The sequence below is a fragment of the Typopeltis vanoorti genome, chromosome 24 (assembly GCF_054136105.1).
Source record: "Typopeltis vanoorti isolate ZY-2024b chromosome 24, IOZ_Tvanoo_1.0, whole genome shotgun sequence".
Taxonomy (NCBI): domain Eukaryota; kingdom Metazoa; phylum Arthropoda; class Arachnida; order Uropygi; family Thelyphonidae; genus Typopeltis; species Typopeltis vanoorti.
The window spans coordinates 8,350,459-8,376,018 of record NC_143572.1 but is presented as its reverse complement, the minus strand read 5'-3'; the positions used below and the strand labels follow the sequence as shown (position 1 = coordinate 8,376,018).

Genomic DNA, 25,560 nt, shown 5'->3' with positions numbered 1-25,560 from the left:
CTAGAGCATCGGCATAGCACATGAAGCTACATGAAATGAATGCCATTAGTGCATGGGAAACAGTCAGGGAATGTTTGAGCAAGGCAGTATCAGACTGCATACCTAGGGTCAGGAGGAAAAACTGAGTAAGGATTAAGTAGATGAGCAGCAATATAAAGCAGGAACTGTAAAAAAATAAAGCATTGTGGAAGGAATATACACAAAAAGGTGATCATCAAGCATGCTCATGAGTAATATAAAGTATGAGCAAAAAGGTTAACAAGTATGATAAAGAAGACAATCAGGTTTAGAGAGAAAATTAGCTAAGCAGGCCAAAGTAATTCCAAGAGTTTTTTCACTATGTAGCAAGTAAGAGAAAGAATGATTATGGAAAGATAACTTTAGTGCTGATGATAAGACAGTGACAGAAGCAGAAGAAATAGTTCAGTTACTAAGTGATCACTTTGCAAGTGTATATCATCCAATTGGTGATTTTCCAGTTACTGATGTGAGAACTGAAGTAGATCTGGAGGTGCTCAGTATACTGAAAAATATCAATGTGAATATAGCAATGGGCCTGGATGGTATGTCAGCTCATATGCTATAAAAATGTGCAAGTGAACTGGCAGTGCCTCTGACAAAGTTGTTTAATCTAAATCTCAGCTCTGGTAAGGTTCCAATGGAGTGGAGAGAGAGGGGGTAAGATAGTTCCATTACATAAAAGTGACTCCAAGAGAAGTAGCAAATTACAGACCAATTAGTATCCCTGGAGTGGTTATTGGAAAAGTTGGTTAAAAGTAAAATTCAAGAACGGGTGGATAGGAATATGATATTTTATAGGGGACAGCATGGCTTTGTAAAAGGTAGGTCCTGTCTCAGTAATTCATTCACATTTTATAATAATGTGACAGCAGAATTGGATAAAAGAAATTTCTATACTATGATACTGCTGGACTTTGCAAAGGCATTTAACAGAATACAACATGGAAAATTATTATAAAAGATGGAGCAAATGAGAAAGGATATGAGATTGGTGGCATGGATGGGGGGGGGGGGCTGATAGACATCATAGGGTGATGATGGCAGTGAAATTAAGACAAATGAGGGTGACAAATGGAGTATCCCAGCACTCTGTACTAGGACCACTACTCTTAAATTTGTACATTAACCATGCTACTGCCCAAGACATCAAGGTTATCATGGATGCGAGGTGCATATTAAAATTATAATACCATTGATATTACATTGAAATATATGATGGATATGAAGCTTATTTGATGCGTATTTCATCCATAATGGCCGGTAAGGTGGTTAACATGTTCGCTGCCAGCTACGAGTATACTCGTAGTTGGTAAACCAGCTACGAGTATACTCATATGACGCTTACTGCTGGCAACGAGATTACTGTACTGACCTTGAAGAAGTGAAAATGCCGGCAACAAGATTACCGTACTGACCTTGAAGAAGTGAAATTGCTCGGCGTACGGGAGCAGACTATGACGAAGTAGCGTGGCAGCGAACGTGTTAATGATATAGAAGATTTAAGGGGGTATATTGAGTTTGCTGATGATGCAAAACTCAGGTCAATAGTTGTTAAAGATGATGTAGATATCTTACAGGATGATTTAAATAAACTACCAGTGTGGGCAAAGGATGATGGTTGTCAATTCATTGTTGTAAAATATAAGATAATGTACTTTGAGATGAAAAGATTACACACTTCGTATCATATCGATGGTACTAGTTTACGGGAAACTGATGAGGCTAAGGATCTTGAGGTAATGGGGACAAAGATTCGTAAATATACAGAGGTTATTATCCCTCTTCATAAGGCTATGATTTGGCCACATTTGACTACTGTGCACAAATTTGATCACCTGATTTCTAGGAGACCAGGTGGAGGAGGAGAGGATACAGAGACGAGTGAGCAAGCTGGTGATAGGTCTGTGAAATGTTCCCTATGAGGATAGGCTGAAGGTGTGTGGTTGCAAAGTTTAGCTGACATGTAGAGCAGAGAGGATATGATAGAAACTTGTAAGTTACTAAAGAGATTAAGAAATTTTTCAATATATGGGGAGTCGAGGGAAAACAAGGGGTCACACTTGGAAGTTGTCTAAGAATGTGGTTATTAAAGGAGTGCAGACCAGATTCTTGCTTAGAGAGTGGTGAATGAGTGGAATGGATTGTCAGGTCATTGTGAGCATCCAACAGTGAATAAATTTAAGCTGTATGTATTGTGTTAATGCAGTGTTTCTCAAACTTCAGAAATCTGCATACCCCTTCTTAAATGTTCATTATTACCAAGTATCCTCTTATCAAAATAATAAATAAATAAACTATATTTCATTGTACATGTCTATTTTATTTGAATTTCTATGTTCATGTAAACAAAAAAAAAAAAAATTATTTTTAATAGAACAAAATTTGGAATAGGTTAAATATTAACCCATTCCAAATCTTCATTTCCCATCCATGAAAATCCACATTTCAAGTAATTTATATCATACTTACAAAGATTTTTCATCTTCTTCCTAGTTGGTTCTCTAGAGATGTCAGATGACACACCCTTCTCAATTTCATTTGATCCAGATACAATATCAACGTTTTCTTGTTGCTTACAGTTACTTGTATTTGCTATATTGCTCTTTTTTTGTGTGTTTTATAAATCCAGTCTTTAACCAATGATCCATACTTAAGAATTTGATAGCTAAAAAAATTACTGTATTTACTCGAATATAACTCTCACTTTTTTCCCAAAATTAAAGCTAAAAAATCGTGATGGGAGATATATGTGGGGATTTTCGGGAACTAGAGTTTTTAGAAAAAAACTGAAAATGGAGTGACTTACTAAGAAGCTCCTATTGGCTATCACTACTTTTGGCATCGAGAACAGTTTCCTTGTGTGCATCGTCAAAGCCATCTACCCAAATAGGTCATCTTCTTTCCCATTATTTCAAGAAAAAATTACTAGTAATTTACAAGACTTGGGATATGTAATGAACAATCCTTCACAAATGACTAATGAGAAGTAAAAGCAGAGCACAAAACAGAGCAATGGTAGGCCAGTAGACATACAGCAGCTATGAAGAAGTACATATGATTGGTGCGGTATTAACAAAAGATCATGCAAAGCAAAGACAAAGGCAAGCCAACGGTTTAGTTGAATGCTAATTCTCTTCAACGGAATTCTATAATATCTGAAACACATTCACTATATATACAGGGTGTTCGGGATAAATTTGACATATTTATAATTAATTATATTTTTCCGTAAGTTACATGTATTAATACACACTTCTCTTCATTTAAAAGTTTGGACCCTTCTTCATTCATATACAAGATGTCAGAAAGGATGGATAGCTGGAACCCACCTGAATCATGGAAGAGAATAACTTGTATCATGATGATTCGTGCCCGCCATCAAAATAAGGATATTACGACTGCTGCCCAATGCTCCCTGAATACAGTAAAAACAATCAGGCATGAACTAGAGACTTGCAATGGTGACTACGAGGATGTAGCAAGAAGAAAGATCCCTAGCAGACGATCTGATTGCGTTCGTACAGCAGAATTCCTCGCAAATCTGCAGGAACAGGTGTTGAAGAACCCTGGCATTGGAATTCGGGCTTTGTTCGTGGAGTTGCTAACTGTAGTCAAGCCCTGGATAACAAGGGTAGCCAATGGTAGGCCGTATGTATGGCAGCAGGATTCGGCCCCTTGCCACACCTCTGGGAAAAGTCAAAAATGGTTGTCTGAAAATTTCTACGACTTCACCAGTCCAAATGTTTGGCCTCCAAACTCCCCAGACCTTAACCCCATGGATTATTTTGTATGGGGCGCAGTTGAAAAAGACACCAATCGCACTTCCAGTAATACAAAAGCCCAGTTAATGGATAAAATTAAAACAGTTTTTGCGGCCCTTCCCAGGGAGACTGTAGCATCAGCTTGTTCGAGGTTCCGAAGCAGAATTGAAGCTGTGATCGATGCTAATGGTGGTTAATTTGAGTAAATCTTGTTGATAGTATTGTAATTAACTCTGCCTGTAATGTTTTTTTGTCAATTCATTAAATTTAATAGATACAAAGAAGATTTTCTTTTTCCTTACGAAACTGTCAAATTTATCCCGAACACCCTGTATATTTCTTAGCTTTAACACGTTCATGACGGAGTGGTGTCAAGCAAAATCCTATGTTGCCAGTGCAACATAGGATTTTGCTTGAGTCTATACAGCAGTTTCTGTTGGAGGGGGAGATGTGATTCATTGGTTAGTGCTGTTTTTATCCCAGTGTTGTCTTTAATTGCACTATTTGTTGAGAAATATATTACACAGATTGCAGATGTCTCTGTACCTTATTCAGTGATACAATAAAACTATTAATACTTGTTTTTCTTGTGTCTTCAGTATAGTGATGCTGTTAGGGAGGGTATGTTGTTTACCGCAGGGAGTGAGTTACTATCGCCATGACGTTCATGTTTTGGCGATAGTAACTCGCACTTTGAGTAAGAGAATTCATACATAATATATAATTTATTGAGAAAGATATACGTTTAAAACAATTCCTTTTTTCTTAATAATGATTCCATGCGTTAATGATGCATAGCCAAAAATTGCCATATATTTCCTGAAGACCTTTCGTGTATCCCCGGGGATGCGCGTACCACACTTTGAGAAACACTGTGTTAATGGATAACATGGGTCTCTTGCAATGAGTCTTTTGGCTCCATGGAGTACCTATATAAATAATAATAATAAAAAGGCAAGACTCCCAATAACACGTTACTCTATGAATAATAAATCCAACTCTCACCCCTTTTTAGAAGGCAGCAAAGTATGTAACTTTTACTGCCATTGAACTGAGTTATTTTTCACATGGCCCACATTTCCAGCCAAATCATTCTGCAAATGCTGCATGTCAATCACATGTCTGATTACTTTGCCTATTTTAACATTATCAGCAAACAGCTGTATGTCTCCTGTCAAATCCTCCCATAATAAAGACTTTAATCATTAATATACACTGTATAACAATGGACTAAGGATTAATACTGGGGTACACCAAAGGTCAGCTTATACTTTTGAAGAATTGTCCCCCCCCACCAATACACTACCTTTTTGATATCTGTCAATCAGCCATCCTTTTATCTAAGCTAATAGTGTATAATCCATTCCCATATCCTGTGTAAAGCCCTAGCAAAATCCAAAAGTCTCATTTCCATTCCTCTTATCCAATTCAACTGTAATACTATTATAAAATGTGAGCAAGCTGCTCAACCATGACCTTTCTTTAGTAAACCCATGCTGTTTATTGCAAAGTATAGATTCTTGGCCAATCTATTTCCGTGTGGAAGCTCTTACCATTTTTTCAAAAATATTCACCACCACCACTCCAGAGTTAGTGATAGGTCAATAGTTAGATTCCGTTTTTATACTACCTTTCCCTTGTGCAAAGCAATTATCATACATTCTTTCCACCTCTGTGGAATCTTCCCTCTGCTGAGACTCAAATTATACAGCCAGATCCTATTGCTGAATTCCTCCTCATACATCTCAGTTTCTTCAATCAGTGTGAGAGGTAGAATTAAGCTGCATGTTGCATACCATCAGGTTGATAGCTCTTAGCAATTTGTTGATAGAGGGAACTGCCATGGTTTCCCCCCTCTCATCCCCCCCTTACCAATTTCTATATGGAAGATTTCGAAAAATGAGCCATAGATTCAGCCCCACTCGAACCTTCTATCTGGCTAAGATATGTAGATGATGTGTTCTGTATTTGGCCTCATGGCCCAGACACATTAGACTCCTTCCTCAGTCATCTCAATAGTCTACATCCAAGAATCCAGTTCACTATGGAAAAGGAAAAGAACAATTGTTTACCCTTCCTAGACACCTTAGTCACACGCCTGCCTAATGATACACTTACCTTCACCGTATACAGAAAACCCACACACACAGGCAGATACATTCACAAACTCTCCCACCACCACCCCTCTCAACAATATGGCATTATTAAAACTCTTACCAAGAGAGCCCACAATCTTTGTTCCAGTAGAACCGCCCTCACTACTGAGCTTAACCACATACACAGCACTTTCCTCTCCAATGGCTACAGTGATCACAGTATCAAAAAAATAATCAACTCCTCCCCCATTCCCAGTCCTTCTCGTCAACAAAATTTTAAGAATGCCATCACCATACCCTACATCCGTGGCACATCCGAAAAAATAGCCAAGATACTAAAACAGTACAACCTACACACAGCATATAAGCCCCACCGCAAACTTGCTACCCTTATCCGTTCTACGAAAGATCAGCTTCCTCCTCTCTCTCTCTCTCTCTCTGCCTGCAGTTTACAAAGTACCCTGTTCCTGTAAGCTGGCGTACTTTGGACAGACAGGCAGATCAGCATCCATCCATCTAGAGGAACACAAGTCTTACATCTTCAAACACAACTATGGCCATTCAGGCTTGGCTGACCATGTTTTGGACACCACCCACAGGGTATCATGGAAGAAAACCACCATGCTCCACCACAGCAAATTCAAGAAAGAGAGTTAATTACAAAAACAGTTAATATAAATACATTAACGGGGATTACAAAAACAGTTAATATAAATACATTAACTGTTTTTGTAATCCCCGTAGATGTCCTAGTGACTAAGACGAAATATAGGAAGTATTAAATTCTATTTTAATTCTTTTTGAGTGTTGTAAAAAATCCATTAAGCCTCCAACATGATGTCCTCACAGCACTTAAGCCTCTACACACGTATAGTAAATTTAATAGAATGATGAAAGGAGTTGATCTTATTGAGGAAGTCAAGTAGGTCATCCTTTTTGTGGTTCCATACAATGAAGATGTCATCCACATATCTGAGAGCGAGAGGATACTCAATATATCAAAACTATCGTGATTCCGTATGTGAGTGGCATCTCCAACAAGCTCGCTAGTGTCCTCAAACCACACAAAATAAGAGTGACATTCAAACCTATAGAAACAATCCGTAAACTACTAAGATCTCCAAAAGATAACCATCCTTTCTATAAATATGCTGGAATTTACAATATTCCATGCTCATGTGGTTCAAGTTACATCGGGCAGACATCAAGAAGCATCAAAATTAGACCGAAGGACCACATTGGTTACGTCAAAAACAACAGAGAAGACATATCAGGCCTGCCATCTCATTTTTCTATAACTAACCATGTCATTGAGTGGGACAAAAGCTGTTCCCCTTACATAGAAGAAGACTACCACTCCCGAATGTTTAAAGAAGCTACAGTCGCTCGCTCTTCTGATAACCTTAATAGGAGTCAAGGTTTAATACCCTCAGAGATATGGAAAACCCTAATTAGATCTCTTACCACACGAGAAATGAACTTTAATGCAACCTACAGAACGTTCCTTAGCAACAACTAGTTAATCATGTACAAGCGATACGTATATCACTCACGTTCAATGCTATTTCAGTTTGCAACTATAATCGTTAGAATTTTAGTTATTCATATTTGTGTGATGTTTTTTTAACCTAAGTGCTTGTACCCTGAAGATGCCAACAGCTAAAGTTTGGTGAAACTAGTAGGTTTAATAAATATTTTAGTTAACACTTGTTCTATTGTCCAAATAATTACTCTAGTTAGATGATCAAAAAAATAAACATTCATTATAAATAAATATATATTTTTTTAATTATCCAAACAAAACAAATTAAAATTCAATAAGTAAAAATTATTGAAATCGAATGGAAACTTAAAAAATCCAACAAATAGCGTCAGAATGTTCAAAGGCGTAAGAAATAAAACTATATTGTTGTTCACTTCACCCCTCTTTTATTACTCGTCATTCTGGCACTACAGTAATTTGTAGAGGCAGAATGACGAATAATAAGAGGGATGAAGTGAACAACAATATAGTTTTATTGCTTCCGCTTTCCCTTGCTTGTCACATTTGAAGTGAACATGTGTTATCTACATTTCAATCAACTGATTGTTGTTTATTGATTTTTATTATTGAAGGTTTCCCCCTCCTTCAACCAAGGCTCAGTATATCTTCAGAAGTGCTAATTGATACTTGGACAATGTGTGTCTGAGTTAATCCTAGTATTTATATATTTTTTGGAAACTTTTTTAATAATGGAAAAGTAGCTTAGAACTAGGACTTTGAAAAGAAGAGCAAATGAAAAAACAGGCGATGCTCACCCTAATTGTGATACATGTGTTGTAACAGTGAGTAAATCTGATACTATTAAAGTAGATGAAACAAGCAGTTCAAAGAAAAAATACAGTAGGAAATATAATACTTCATATTTGGAATTCAGGTTTACTTGGTATGGAGATGAAAGTGAATGGAGACCTCAATGCGTTTTGTGTTACGAAGTGTTGTCGAACAAGTGCATGAAACCTACAAAACCTACATTTAGAAACTAAACATTGTGATGTGAAAAATGAGCCAATTGAATTTTTTCAGCGATGCTTAGGGATATTAAATCATGGGAAAAATATAGTTTCGGCAATGGGTCCCATTAATAGCAAGGCACTGGAAGCATCCCATCTCTTAAGCTTGCACAGAGCGAAAACAGAGAAACCTCATTCTATCAGGGAAAATTTGCTACTTCCAGCTATAAAAGATGTGGTAAAAACTATGTTTGGCAACAAGTTACTAAAAGATGTTGATTTGATTCCTCTTTCAAATGAGGCTGTCAGTCGCAGAGAATTAATGATATGGCATAGAATCTCAGTTAATCGAAAGAGTTAAGAAGAGCCCGTATTATGCGTTACAAATAGACAAGACTACTGATGTTACAAATGATGCGAAATTAATATGCTACGTACGATATGCGCATGATAACAACATTCATGATGATATTCTGTTTTGTAGAACTTTGCCATCCCGAACAACTGGAGAAGAAATATTTCACACTCTCAATAATTACATGATACACAAAGGGATCCAGTGGGAAAAATGTATAGGCTTCTGTTCAGATTGAGCTCGTGCCCTTATAGGCAGGCATAGTGGGGTTGTTTCTATGGTCAAAGAAGTAGCTCTGGGTACATTGTTTCATACATAGGGAAGCATTAGCCCCCAAAGCAAGGGTGTAGTCCTAAAAGAAATAGTGCCAGGGCTCTACCTTAGAAACAAAAATCCAGAGCATGAAGTGCAGCATCATTATTATTATTAGTAGTAGTAGTATTGTGACAGCCACATAGCACAAAGATTGCCTTATTTTCAGAAACGAAAATAACAAGAGCAGCAAGCTACTATTTTTTGACCGAAAGCTGGAAATGCATTATAAGTCTCATATATAATTAATTATAATGAATTTAAAAATTTTTATAGTTTTAAAAAAGTACCAGGCCGTCGCCCTGGCCCAACTACATCCCTGCTCCAAAGGAATGCCACCAAAATTTAAAACTGTGCTATACAACGCTGTAAAGCTAGTTAATTTTATTAAAGCTCGACCATTAAATAACAGGTTATATACAACTTTTGCTTCATTCTGAAATTCGCTGGCTTTCCAGGGGCAAAGTACTAAGAAGGTTATTTCAATTAAGGCATGAAGTTTTATTATTTGGAAATGAACGTAATTCTGATTTTGCATCACTCCTTGTTGACGAAGCATGGTTATCAACACTATCCTATCTTTCAGACATTTTTAAGAAATTAAATGAAGTAAATTTCTCCCTTCAGGGAAATTCTTTAACAATTCTTGATGCCTACGACAAAATAAAGGCATTCGAGAAAAAACTGGTTTTATGAATTAATTACGTAAAAGACAGATAATTTGCACCTTTTACAACATTGGAATCCTTTTTGGTGTAAAATGATATTTTTGTTGATTCTGAGTTTCTGGAAAGGGTTTGTGACCACCTCAAAAATATGAAACAGAATTTTGAAACATATTCTCTGAATAACTTTTATAAGAAATTTCTGTGGGTTCGCGATCCATTTCAGGCTTGCAGTCACGAGAACGACCTTTCGTTATCGAAAAAAGAACAGTTAATTGAGCTTTCAAGTGACAGTGGACTTAAAATGCAATTCCGTGATCTTGGTTTGGCTTGATGTTGGAGCCTGCCTTCAGTGAGAAGTGAATTTCCCGAATTATCTGAAGCAGCACTGAAAATTGTCATGCAGTTTTCTACAACCTATCTTTGTGAGAAAGGATTTTCACCACTCCTTCAAATAAAAACAAAATACAGAAATCGTCTTAGTGTGTGACGATCTTCGACAGAAGTTGATCAATATTGATCCAGATAACCAGCAACTCTGCAAGGGCCGAGAAGCTCAACTATCTTATTAAAAGTAAGTAGTAACATAATTATATCATGTTATTTATATGTTTAATAAAAATTAAAACTTTGTTCAATTATGATGCACTTTTAATCATTTACTTCCAATTAAATGGCACAGCTTTTCTGAAATGTTGGTAATTTCCATATAGATTTTTAAAAAATTACAAAAAGTCAAAACGACGTATAGGGAAATAAATAAAAAACACTATATTTATTTTTGAAGTAAAACTTTATTTCTAACATCCTAAAATATTATTTTTCTTGTTTTTCTGTTCGCAAAATCGTCAATGACGTTGTCGAAGTCTATTTCATCACTCATTTGCTATGGCAAGATTTCTTAACGCCAAAAAAGTGCCGCCCGGGACGGATCACTCCCCCTCTCCCCAGCTACGCGCTCTGTAACTTAGTGGTCCATAGAATTGTTGTAGACATTTTACTCGTCCTTGGGCTTAGAAAGGTTGAGAAATGCTGCCATATATATAGCACCAATTAGCTCGCTCATATTTGTATTACACTTCGTGGCAAAATAATTAATAAAATTATTTAAATAGGTCATTAGTTATTAATTTTACCAAAGCAAACTAGGTTTAGTTCACTAAGTAGCTTACCTAAGGCATCAATACCATACTCTCTAGCTCTTATTGCAAAAGGCGAAAGATAATTTGCATTGAAAGCCAACTGTCGTGCCTGAAGGGTAAGAGAATTAACCATCTGCTGCATGCTTTCCATGGTGTGATCCTAAAAGAGAAAAATCACTGATCATTAACAATTTTGTCATTAAATTAATTTTATAACTTCAAGTTAGAATTGTTTAAAAGTATAAAATAAAAAATATTTCTTAATCCACATTTTAAATTACAGAATAATAAAAGATTAGACTTCTTGTGTTATCTTTCTCCAAAAGCATCAACATTATTGTATTCCTGTATGTAACTTCATGGGGTGTACAGAATACTATGATGATCAGGGTTTGACATTATTGACAACGTTGCTTGCCACACAAAAAAAAAAGTACTTGCCTAAGACCTCTATTTCATAATGATATGACCCAATAAGTCAATAGAATATCAATAAAATTATTAGTGGTGCTGTACCATTGTTGGAGAAGTTATTTCTTATTGAATAAAAAGATATTCTATTTTGTCAGTCTGCAGCTAATTGCCAGCTAGCAAAATCTACTTGCCACACATGCAGGTGGGCAAGAAATATTTGCTGTGCCTTGAAAAGTTTACATCATTAAAAACTTGCTTTGAAAAATTTCCCTCCAAATTAACCTCATCTGTCAGGACTCCAATATTGTCCAAACTAATATTTCAGTTGTTTCAGTTCATAATAAGATGCTTCTTATTATATCAATCCACCAAGAACTTTGGTATTCTCCTAGGTCATAGATGGCGAACCTATGGCACGCGTGCCAGAGGTGGCATGTCTGAGAATTTTGCTGGCACATTAACGATTTACAGGTCATATCCTTTTATACGCTTATAAATTATTCAACTTTTTAAAAAAAATTATTACAATACATACAAGCAATGTCCCCTCTAAGCTGTGCACATGCACACGTTTTACAACTAGCGCACAAAGCAAAAAATATGTGCACACTAGATTTTCAAGACAAAATTAAAATTTATTAATTAAAGAAATTCCACCTAAACATTAACATATAAATTCTTTAAAAAATACGGTAACTCGGCAATGCTCAAGCCTATAACCTCGCATTTTTTATTACATTCTCAAAGTTGCACAAAACTTATAAATTATTAACAGTAACATAATTTGAAGCTAGCAATTTGATGCCAAAGTGAAAGGGGTGTGGCTTAAATGTGTAATTTTTAAGTAGCATATAGAATGCCGCGCAGTTTGTTTACATCTCAGGCCTGATCAAATTAGTTCAAGATCATGACGAATTAAAACAATGGTTTCAGAATTTTAATAAAAATAATTAAACACTTTTAAAAACTTAAATTAGAGTACAATGAAAAATATTGTAGCATTTCAAAATTCTCTAATTTTTAAAAGGAATTTTAAAATAGTAGCCTAAATAATAACATTCGTGTACACGCATTGAGATACAACCAAGTTAATTAAATCTAGCCTTTAGGCACATCTTTTAGCTCTGGTGTTGCCCTCGGCAATGTCTAGTGTTGGTTCGGCTTTTGCCTTGCCAAGTTATTCAGTGAATAGTGTACATTTGTAAATTTATAAAAACAATAAAAAACATTCTTCAAATAACAAAATTGCAAAAAACTGATGCACCATGTCAAATTCAAAGGAAGCAAAAAGTGTGAAGCAAAAACGAACTGTTAGCTGCTTTAAAAGTGAATGGCTGGATGAAATAGTGAAAACTGCTACGCCAAAAGCTCGTGAGTTGATAAACATTCAGCTGCGTGAAATATTTATGTATGATGCTACAATTGGTGTTGTTTGTATTTATTGTCGTGATGCAAAGGTTGCTGGGGATTTTGCTAATAGAAAGAAGTTTGAACTTAGGCAACAAAATTGTTCATTGCCAGCTACAGGGATACTGCGTATACTACATGAAAGTTCAGATGACCGAGAGAGAGAGAAAACGATCAAACCCAGAGCAGATTAAAGTTCTTATTGACAGTGTCTTATTAGTTGTTAAGATGAATAACTCATTACTTTCAGTTCAACATATTAATGAACATATGGAAAAGTATGTTCAACTCCCAGGCAGCTGATCAAAAATTATGCGTTTGAGTTTCTGGAAACAATCAATTTAATTGTTGAAAATGACATGTTCGAGCAAATTGCATCTGCAAATTTCCATACTTTAACCATTGATGAAAGCACTGATATAACTGTTAACAAATGTCTCATTCTCTATTTTAAGTTTAGACCTAAAGATTGTAATGAATATAAAACATACTTTGGCAGAATAATGCAGTTGCAGGCATGTGATGCTTCCTCCATTGTGTTAGCTATTAAACAGTTTTATCAAGAAAAGAAACTTGATTGATCTCCAAAAAATGGTGATGTTTACCTCTGATGGAACAGCAGTGATGCTGGGCAAAGTTAATGGTGTCGCTGCAAAACTAAAATTAGAAGTTTCACATATTGTCCAGTAACACTGTGTAGCTCATTGTGAGGATCTGTGATACGGAAATTAAACTAATCAGAGATATTGATACATTAATGAGAACAGTGTACACACTCTTTTCTTGTTCCACAGTGAAAAGACATAAATTTAAAGAAATTGTCGAGGCATCTGAAAATGAAGTTATTGCCTTCAGACCATTCAATGAAGTGCAGTGGCTATCCAGACATTTTGCATTACAGGTAATAAGGGACTGATCACATATTTTGAAAAAGACAAATCAAATGATCCCGTGGTTAATTATTGTCACAATAAATTAACTAACGTGACATTCAAAGTAGCAGTTAATGTTTTAAGTGATGTTTTTGAAGAAATGGCTTCCCTGTGCAAAATCTTACAAAGGAGTAACCTTACACCACTAGACAGTCATCATTTTGCCAGAGGGAAGATTAACAAAATCAGGAATCAGTATTTAGAAGGTGACATTTGCTGGAGTGACAGAGTAAATGCTTTACTTAAACAAGAAGAGACTGAACCAGTAGATACTAGGCCCCTGTTAAATTTTATAAATTGTTTATGTGCACATTTAGAGAACAGATTTCCTGAGATGAGATACAAGAATGGTCAGTGCTTGATATCTCCTCTATTTCACATTGTGATTTCTCATTTGGTAGTGAACATGATAATGTCCTTTGTCTTAAATATCATGATTTTCTGGATGATACTACAGAAATAATTGGTCAGTTTAATGATTTCAAATTTTCTGTACAAGAAAAAATTAAATGCAAAATTTGAAATTTTACACAAATGGTTGTATTTGCTCTTCAAAATGAGCAGTTTTGTGATTTGGCAAAGTTGATGGATATTGGAGGAACCTTCCTTGCATCTAGTGCAGACTGTGAGCAAGGTTTTAGTCTAATGAATCAAATAAAAAACCAACTTAGAAACCGTTTAGGAGAATGTCATTTGGTTATGCTAATGAGAGTGAAAAGTTACAAATTATATGGAAATTCAATTAATTTAGATAGTGTGTATAAAGAGTGGGTGAATGCCAAAGACAGAAGAGAGAAAAAATAAAGAGATAGAAACTAGAACTAAACAAGATGAGAATTAGTAACGGACTTATTATGAATGTTTAACAAGGTGAGAATTAGTAATGGGAATATTTCATTATGTATGTTTAGAGTTATTTGCAAAGTTAGAAAATTTAATTAAAGGCAATCAGTCACTAGTGTTATCTTTTTTTTTTTTTTTTACTTTATTTCTTACTTCTAATCAGATCAATATTAAATACATATAAAATATTTATGTTAGCTCTGTGATTGATGTCACACAACTTACTTGGTGATGGTAATAATACACACACTTAGAATCCTATCTAGTACAGTCAGTATCGAGTTAGCCTCGCATGTGCGAAGTGCCCGGATTGAGTCCTGCCCAAGGCTTGTGAATCGTGATTTCCGACTGTTTACTGGGGAGGCTATTGCCGTGTGTGGGAACACGGTGGGGAGTTGGAGTGACCTGGCTGACATCCCATTGACACCAGAAGGTAAAGAGTGAAATGTTTTAACTTTTTTGCTTAAATGATCAGTATGGTGACTCGTATGGGTGTGCACATACTTTTCAAAAGGAGGCAAATTTTGCACAAACGCAAATTTCTGCACACACTCACAGCAAAAAATTAAAGGGAACATTGCGTACAAATTTAAATTTTTACACGAAAGAGCAGCTATGAAGACGTGGATATGATTGGTGTGGTATTAACAAAAGATCACACGACCCAAAGACATAGGCAACCAACAAGTGTTGAGTTGAAATGCTAATTCTCTTCAACCGAATTCCCCAACACCTGAAACTGTCATATCAACATTCACTATATATTGTTGTAATGGTTTTTTCTTTTATCTTAATTTTATTTTGTACAACTATTTTATATCCTATCTGCTGCGCGGTTTATGTTGTAACCTTTCTTCTCAAATACAACTACTTTAACCTTTTACTATATCTCCTTGATACACTCTATCAGGTAACACGTGGTACCTCTGATGGACAATGGAATTTCCTCGAGATCGAGGCAGTACCAGAGTGTCCGAGATTTACCCCTCTTAAAACGCCAAGAAATTTATTTGTTTCGCTGCGCCACTTAGCGCTATTAGATTAATTAATATTAACAACCAAGAGGTAATCTCAGGACAGTACTTAGTGATACCAATTAACTCTGCAGACGTGACCAAAATTTACTTTTTTCAAATATCCCGCATAGGTTCATATTAATACTTTATAAGCGGTGCATCGGATTCCAGAAATCACAGAGTCTTTGTTAGAACCAAAAGCAAGGTTTATTATACTCAAAGATTGTTACACATAATAACACTAAATTAAATCCCATCATAAGGGAGCCTCAGACAAGATATATAAAATTCAAGCACTACTATTACACTTATAAAACATTATACAGTAGCTTCCTAAAGTAAGAATTATATTAACCTCTGCTAAAACATTAGTCATGTACTATTATCACATTCAATCTAAGACTCCGTAGCTCTGTCAGACTACACAAGATAATATTCATATCTTTCACAATCTCTTTATATTATACCAATTCTTTACTCTAAACATATCCTTAATTTCATTCAATATAATGGCGAACTTAAACACAACGACAGATAATAAACATAAATTCAATATCCTTCTCAAGTCCTAGTAATATCACCTTATCCTATATCATTAATGTTCTCTTTTACAACATGTTAACGTGGCACAAATCTTTTACTCATGCATAGTGAAACACAAAGTCTACTTATCTTCCTTTATGGTTCTTTATGACATCTTAAGTTCACTTGATACTGGCCTTCTGTGGACAGCCTGACTTGTCTTTTTCCGCGGAGATACTGCTCCGAGACTCTTTTTTTCGGATTCCCTCCGGTACGGGGCACCTACGCCACTACAAGAGGGGAACACACCCAAGATCCAGGAAAAAAAAGCCTTCTTTCAGGGTCGCATGACCCTTATATTTCCCCTATTCTTCTCGGCGATTCTCGCCCTTTTCGATATGACCGGCCGACTCACTCTTGCTATTACGTCATAGCGTCCATATCTCTCCCCCGCTATCGCACGTACGCTGATGTCATTGTTTACTCGGGGTGATCCTTCCCTTGCATTACGACTCCGTAACCTTTGGACCTGACCCCCCCCAACTGTTAGATTTGTGCTTACATTTTATAATTCTTTTACACAGGTTAATTTCTAAAGCTTTGGTAATGTTTTACATTTTCAACACTAAATTAATCACGTTCGCGAATGGCACAAATTATACACTTATTTAACCTTTTCATAACAGAACACACTTGATTTATATATACATAATACTTATTCTACACTTAGAGGCAATTTATTGTATTTATCTCATTTCTCATTCTCTTGTTTGGAAAAGCATGTTAGACTGTGATAAGATAGGAATACTTAATTTTCCACTCTATCACAATCTAACAATATTTCTTAGTTTTAACACATTTACAACAAGGTGTCATTTCTTGTTCCAACGAAACTTCTCATTACTAGCTGGCTCAACTCACACAAAGTTTCAACCCTTGGTTGAATTTTATTCCTGCTTGTTTGCGTTTATTCTTACCATGATATTCTTACTCAAAAAAATTTTGATACTTTTTACAAGAATGAACTTTTTTTAATAAATCAAGTTTGTATTTTAAAAATTCATAAAACTGTATATAATTCATGTCAAACTTGCATTTGGTATAAATGCATGCTTTCAATGTTTCGATTTTTAATTGGAGTTTTTTCCCACTGGTTCGCATCTTGTTCACTAATGAAAATACTCATTCAGTGGGAACATTAGATCCAGGGAGACATAAGCAAAATTCAACGATTTTTAAAATGTTTTTAAAAGATACATGTTTATCTGTGAAATATTTAAAAATTTCAACCCCATCTACGTCAGCAGGACTGGTCATTTTGTTGCCATTCTTCGATCTTTTCACTGGTGACATAACTTTTAATACACGAAACTTCATCAAATAGTTCGCCATCATTTATATTTAAATTCCAGTGACTGGAAATGAACAAAACACTTCCCTCGATCTTTGCCCGCAGAGGGATTTCTCATAGTAGGATCCATTCAAATACAGTACTTTCATTTCCACGAAACAGCTGTTCCAGTTACAGTGGTAGCTCAACTTACGAACTTTTTTTCATATCCCATTTTGACCTCTAGATACGAACCATGATGCTTTTCTTTTCAAATGAACTAAAGCCTATTTTACATATACTTTTTTTTAAAACTTTTTATGCACGTTTAGCTGAGCGCCCGCTGAACTGTCTCTAGTGCAACGATTGTTGCTACTACGTCGTATTTATCTGAAATACGAACACTGCACGTATTTGCTTTTTTTGTGTATCTATTTCAGTATTTGTGTAAACAAACAATACGCTTTGTGAAGTTTTTTTAGGTTTGTATTTATGATGTGTACTGTATGTAATTGTTTTTATAAGTGACTTGTTTTATTGTAGCTTCACGTTTATTTTCTGAATATCTACCAGATAAGTGTCATTTCACTGATCAGCATATTATTTTCAACATAGGGCGAAAGAAAACTAAGAAAGACGAGGAGAAAATCACAATCGAAATTAAGAAAGAGATTGTGGGAAAATATGAGAAAGGAGTCTGACAAAGTGATCTGTGCAAGTATGACTTGTCTAAATCCACCATAGCTACAAATGTGAAGAAAGCAGATTTTTATAAGGAACTGGATGTGGCCAAAGGAGTATCTATCGTGTCATCTCGAAGAAATAAAGTTATGGAAGAAATGGAAACTTTACTACTCGTCTGGATTAATGACATGCAACTGAAAGGAGATAGTGTATCTCAAAACATGATCTGTCTACAAACTCAAACTATTTACAAAGATCTTTTGCAGAACTTGCCATCCACTAGCAGTAGCAAAGACATCGGTGAAGCGTTTAAAGCTAGCAAAGGATGGTTTGAGAAATTCAAGAATAAAACCAGTATCCACAGTGTTGTTAGACATGTAGAAGGTGCTAGTGTTGACAAAGAAGCCGCTGAAAGGTTCGTGAAGGAATTTCAGAAAATGATGGAGTCAGAAGGTTACAGACCAGAACAAGTTTTCAACTGCGATGAAACTGAGCATTTCTGGAAGAACATACCTAGGAGAACGTTCATCACTAAGGAGGAAATGGCATTGCCAGGACACAAGCCAATAAAAGACAGACAAACTTTGCTTTTTTGTGCAAATGCCAGTGGTGACCTGAAGATAAAAACCTCTGTTGGTTTACCACTCTGAAAATTCTAGAGTCTTTAAAAAGCAGAAAGTTAACAGGCACAAACTCAGTGTTATGTGGAGAGGTAACAGCAGAGACTGGGTAACCAGGCAATTCTTCTGTGAGTGGATGACAGAGGTCTTTGCTCCCACAGTGAAACAGCATCTACAAGAAAAGGTTTTGCTGAGAAAGTTCTTCTTATAATGAACAATGCTTCAGCTCAGCCACCACAGTTGGAAGAAGATTTGGATGAAGAGTTTAATTTCATCAAAATTAAGTTCTTGCCTCCTAATACCACACCACTCCTACAACCAACGGATCAATATGTTATTTCCAACTTCAAAAAGCTTTATACCAAAGCTCTTTTCCAAAGATGTTTCGAAGTTATCACTGACACAGAATTAACCCTCAGGGAATTCTGGAAGAATCACTTCAATATTCTTCACTGTTTGCATCTTATTAGTCAAGCATGGGAGGATATTTCTGTGAGGGCTCTAAAATCAGTTATGGCCCGACTGCATTGGAAGGACCTGAAAGCAAAACTGACATTGTATATACAGTTGTCTCCCTGGGCAAGACCATGCATTTGGAAGTTGATGAAGCAGACGTAGAGGAGCACAACATTGAGCTCACCATTGAATGGGCTACAGGAGTTAAGAAGAGAGCAGGAGAAAGAAAGGGATGATGAGGAAAAGCAAATGTCTTCAGAGTTCAGAGGACAAAGAAGACAGCAACAAAAAAAAAAAAAAAAAAGGAGCAATTCCAACAAGTGACATAAAAAAATCTTGCAGCACTGGGTCAAATTGCAAGAATTGATTATTGGTTAACAAGTGGCATCCAAATTAAGGTGTTGTTTCTAGAGACACCAATATTTTCAATGACAATGCCATTAATCACTTTTGAAGGGTGTTAAGGAAACAACAGATTCAATCAACGTTGGATATGTTTTTTAAACCTCCCTCACCTTAGAGACAAAAAGAAGTAACTAATGACAACAAATCGAAAATTCCTGAACTACAAAACCAGCCATAAGAAAATCAATTTTTTTACAATTTAATGGAAGATGATTTTCATACTAATCATGTAAAACCAAAGAATTCATAAATAAAAATTAATATGTAATGGTATACAAAATGCATATTTATAGTATAAAAATGCTCCTTCTCACTCCTTCTGCATTTCTTTGCATTCTGAGAGGAGACCTCCACATAGCCTTTAAAGGAATGCGGAGAACCGACCAGGGCTTCTGACCTAATGTCCAATCCCCACCTTCTCGTGGTGCACCCTGTTGGGTATCTACTTTGATACTGAACGAACGAGGATGGGCTGGCAATTTGGGATTTAGCCGACCAAATTGTATTCTTATTGGTTAAACCAAAATAAAAAATGATGGTACAACATGACAGAATTTCATGCCGGCTGGGGCGTCGCCCGGTTAAACAAGGCCCCCGTTGTTTTCGCCAGGGAACCAGGGCGAACAGCGAAAAGTCAGCTACTGGAACAAATCTGAAAACAAACCCCAACTCAACATCACCAGAGTTAAAGATCGGTACTATCAACGTAAGAAGCCTGAATGGCAAAGAAATGGAGCTAGCTGAGGAATTACATAAGTACCAAATCGACATAATAGGGGTGACTGAAACAAAAAAGACCAAAACTGGTGAGATCTTTCTGAGCAATAAATACAAAATGTTATATTCAGGCAATAACAATCAAGGAAAAGAAGGAGTAGCCATAGTATTCAACACAAAATACGAGGCTAATCTTCTTGAATGGCAGTCAGTCTCAAATAGAGTAATGTGGGCAAATATGAGAATGGGGAACTGGACAATGAGACTTATTTGTGCCTATGGTCCCACAGAAGGTTCTACTAAGGTAGAAGTGGAGGAATTTTTTGAGGCTTTAGAAAAAGCAACTGACACAATGAAAAAGGAAAAGTTGGTCCTTGTTGGGGATCTAAATAGTAGAGTAGGAAATGATTGTGAGACATACAAAAATATTTTGGGAAAATTTGGAGAAAAGAGCAAAGCTAATAATAATGGCAAATATCTGTTGGATTTCTGCTCAGGACATGGACTAGTTATTACTAACACCATGTTCCAACATAAAAATGTGCACAAATTCACATGGAGAGAAGAGGCTAGGAATAAGAAAAGTCTCATTGACTATGTTATTGTTGATAGTGATGTTTTCTCCCTGGTGCAGGACACCAGAGTGTACAGAGGATTTGAAATTGGAAGTGATCACTATTTAGTCTTGAGCAGGATAAAATTGAATTTCATATTGAAAAGAATAACATGTAAGAAAGTTTTAAAGCGAATAAAAGTTGAGCAGCTCTCAGATGTAAACTGTAGACTAAAATACAGAAATATTATTGAAAAGAAAATGAAAGAGTTTGAGAACAGGAATCAAACCTTGGAGATTCAGTGGCAAACTCTGAAGGAAACATTGATTGATTCTGCCAGAGAGGCATGTGGTGAGGTTGTGTGCAAAGATAAAAAAATCAGAACTCCCTGGTGGACACAGGAAGTTAAAGAGGCAGTGAAGGAAAAGAAGAAAGCATATCAAAAGTTCCTGGCAAATAAGTCAGCTTTTACTCTTACAGAATACAGAGACAAATGTAAGAAAGCTAAACAGTGTGTAAAACTAGCTAAACAAAAGTCATGGGAGGACTTTGGCAAGAATATAGAAAATAAATATCAAGAAGGTGGCAAAATATTCTGGAGGTTGTTGAAGAAGCTTAGGAATGGAGGAAAGAGTGCTGTAAAAGGAATTAGAGATGATAAAGGTGAAATGAAAACAGGAGAAAAAGATATCCTTGAAGTATGGAGTAATTACTTTGAAAAACTGCTAAATGAAACAAGCAGTGATGACAGCACAGTGATAAAAAACACTGACCAGGCATGCAGTCAGGAATACATATCCATACTTGAAGTAGAAAAAGCCATCAAAGGCTTGAAATGTGGAAAGGCAGCAGGAGTAGATGATATTCGACCAGAAATGCTGAAGTATGGTGGTATAAGAGTCTTACAGTGGCTGCACTGCATAGTTCAGAAAGCCTGGACAGAGGGACGAATTCCCGATTATTGGAGTAGAGCTCTCATAGTACCCATATATAAAAAGGGAAATAAAGCTGAATGTGAGAATTACAGAGGTATTTCCCTACTGAGTGTTCCTGGCAAGATCTATGCAAGTATACTTGAGAAACGGTTGAGAAGAATTGTGGAAGAAAAGCTTGGTGAAGAACAAGCTGGATTCAGGCCAAATAGAGGCTGTCAGGATCAGATCTTCACTTTACGACAAATAGTCGAGAAAGCATGAGAATATAACAAAGATCTGTATTTAAGTTTTGTCGATTTGGAAAAGGCATATGACAAGGTGCCAAGAGAGAAGCTATTCAATACGCTGCAGTTATATGGTGTCAATGGGGCATTATATCAAGCAATACTTAGTCTTTATTTGAGTTGTGAGTCAGCAGTTAGAATTGAAGGAAGTACAGGAAGATGGTTTAATGTTAAATCTGGTGTGAGGCAAGGATGTACATTATCCCCTCTGTTATTCATTATCTATATGGATCACATTATGAAGGAATGTGGTATTAAACCTGATATCAAAATTGGAGATGTTAATGTCAGCTCTTTGCTTTATGCGGATGATGTTATACTTCTAAATAAATCCGCTACAAGTCTGCAAGATTCTCTGACTAAATTGAATAGCTGTTGTAATAGATATGGTATGAAGGTCAGCAATAAAAAGACAAAGACAATGAAAATAGGCAGAATCATTGAAAATGTCAACTGTGTTGTGAATGGAGAACCTGTGGAACAAGTAAAACATTTCAGCTACTTAGGCACAATTTTTACTGAAGATGGTAAACTAAATATAGAAATAGACAACAGAATCAGCAAAGCTGGTATCGTGGAAAGTCAATTGAATAAATTCATATGGAATAAGAAAGAAATTAGTCGGAACACTAAATTAGCTGTATACAAGACTGTGTTCAAACCAATTTTAACTTATGGATCTGAGAGCTGGGTCAGAAGTAAAACACTTGACCAAAGACTAGAGACCGCAGATATGAGAGTCCTGAGAAAGATTAGAGGCATGAACAGATGGCATCAATGGCAATATCATATTAAAAACGAGGATATTAGGAAAGAACTTGACATTGAAATATACCATCCATTGAATAATATAGCTACTTCCTCTCAGATCCTTTCCAATATCATTGATGAACAAATTGAAAAGCAGTTGTCCAAGAACAGAGCCCTGTGGCACTCCACTAGTCACAAGACGTCTTTTAGACTCCACTCCTGAATAAACCACTCTTTGATATCTCTCCTTCAACCACCCTCCTATCCATCTCACCAACCCTATATCTATACCCATTTGCTCCAGTTTACTGATTAGGGCTCCATGTGGTATCCTATCAAAGGCCTTGGCAAGGTCCACTAGTATCACTGTAAACCCATTACCCCTATCCAGTTCAGCCGTCACTGTGTTATAAAATGTGAGCAAGTTACTGAGACATGATCTACCCTTCACAAAACCGTGTTGTCCCCCATACAATATCCCATTTTCATCTATCCAATCCCGTATTCTTTTCTTGACTAATTTCTCTAAGACCTTGACAATGATTCCTGATATGCTAATTGGTCGGTAATTTACAACAGCAGTCTTGGAACCACCTTTATGCAGTGGAACTATTTTCCCCTCTTTCCACCCCCTCGGAACTAACCCAGACCCGAGACTCAAATTAAACAAAATGGTCAAGGGTGCTGACAATTCTTTAGCTGCTTCTTGTACAACACGAGCTGGTATACCATCCAATCCCACAGATGTATTGACACTGAGGTTATGCAATAGACTACTCACCTCCACTTCATTCACCACAACAATTCCCGTATAATCTACTGGTACATTCATTTCTACAATGTCACCACCTGGATGATATATTCTTGCAAAGTGTTCACTCAGTAACTCAACTATATCAACTGATTCAGTTACCTCCCTACCATCGGCATTCTTTAAAATCATTCTGCCATGTACATTTTTCCTTTTACTTGCTAATATCTAAAAACTGTTTAGAATTCTCTTTAGCCTGCATGGCCAATGTTCTTTCGTAATCCTTTTTTGCTTTTCTTACCACACTCGTTACTCTTCTGGCCTGCGCTTTATACCGTTCGTGTGCCTGCCGGTCACCTTTCTCCTTAAATTCCCTCCATAGTTGTTTCTTTTTTTGCAGCTCAAGATTAATGGTGTTATTCATCCATTTAACCCCTACTTGATTTATTATTCAGACTCTAGCTATACAGTCAGCCATTGCTTCATGCAAACACTTCTTAACTACCTCCCATGCATATCGACTTCAAGTCCTTGCAGTTGTACATGCCATGGCACTGAACCAATCAAACTCCTAAGCTTGTCATACTTTCCAGCCCGATAATTCCACATGTACCCTGTCTTAATTGAAAATTCTACACCTTTAGCCACCTCCCAAGTCAAGACCCTATGATCACTCTCACCGATTGGTGGTAATGTGGTCATATTTGTTACAGCCAAATCCTCAGATGCAATTACTAGGTCAAGCACTCTCTGACCCCTAGTATTTTTCATTACATGTTGTCGCAGATAGTTATCCCTTAATAACCGCATAAAATCCAATTCCTTCCTCCCGTGTGTCCTCTCCTCACTCCAATCAATGCGACCATAGTTGAAATCTCCCATAATAATCACCCTCCTTCCACTCATTTCTTCTATTTGCTTGTGCATACTGTCACCACCATCTTTTCCATCACCTGGTCTATAGCAGCACCCAATTGTATATTTAGTTTTGCTAGCCACAATCTCACACCAAATGGCCTCAAATGTGCTCTTTTCTCTATCCTGCAATTCAATTTCTATTCTCGTTAGCTGCAGCTCATCAGCTATCATCAACAATACTCCTCCCCCCATTTTATTCTCCCTGTCATTCCTGAACACACTATACCCATCACATTCAATCCCACTAGCTATATCATCTACAGTCAGCCACGTTTCACTAATACCAATAACCTGTGGTCTGGAAGTGCCAACCATGGCCAAAAACTCTTCCTTCTTGTTCCTAATACTCCTAGCATTAGTGTACATGAATTTAAGACCCCCATTAGCCCCAACCCTACCTTGATGCCTTATATTAACTATCCCACTCTGATTTGTTGTCCTTATTTGTTCGGGCATAGTATATTCATTCTTACATTCAACTGCCTCCCTAAGGACTGTATATTTATTCCACCCCCCCAATAAATCTAGTTTCCCTGAATTTGCACATCCACCACATTCAGCAACACTTTCTCAAGTCTTCTTACACCGTAACCATTCAAATGCAAAGCCATCCATCTTATATAGATCCTTTCACCCATCGAACTCACTCCACACGTCCACAAATTCCACACCACTCGTCATACATAACCCACGCATAAAGTCATTCGCAATTATGGCCCTCCTTTTAAACATTTCACTGTCATACCGTGGCAAAAGACTAATCATTCTAACTCTCTCACTCTTTTCTTTTGCTACCTCAAACAATTCATTCAGGTCTTCTATCATTTCCATTTTGTCTCCTTTCAAATCATTAATACCTGCCACAACAATCATTTCTTTCACCCTTTCCTTTTGCTCTCTAATAGACTCAGTTACATCCTTTATGGTCGCACCAGGTTGGTATGATTTTGTCAAATCCTCTACTATCACACCTCATACTAACGAGTCTCCATACAGCACTCTATCCTTCATTTTGTTCATGTTCACACTCATACGTCTATTTTTCCTGTCATACTTTTTATTATTGGCTGGTTCATTCAGTCGACTTTTGCTCATACGCTCTAGCTGCTGTTTTGCCCTTTGCATCGCACCATTCAACAACGCGATCTCACTCATTGCGTCTATCTCATCTTTTTTA

General features: G+C 36.5%; 1 protein-coding gene across 1 annotated transcript in view; it reads right to left on the bottom strand.

Annotated features, from left to right (window-relative positions):
* The window catches only part of LOC150092912 (protein phosphatase PTC7 homolog), a 152,295-nt gene that overhangs the window by 32,732 nt on the left and 94,003 nt on the right, over positions 1–25,560 (bottom strand). Inside the window, exon 5 of the mRNA XM_090413348.1 lies at positions 10,876–11,005. Coding sequence (XP_090269474.1) covers positions 10,876–11,005 — 130 coding nt within the window. The remainder of the gene's footprint in view (positions 1–10,875; positions 11,006–25,560) is intronic.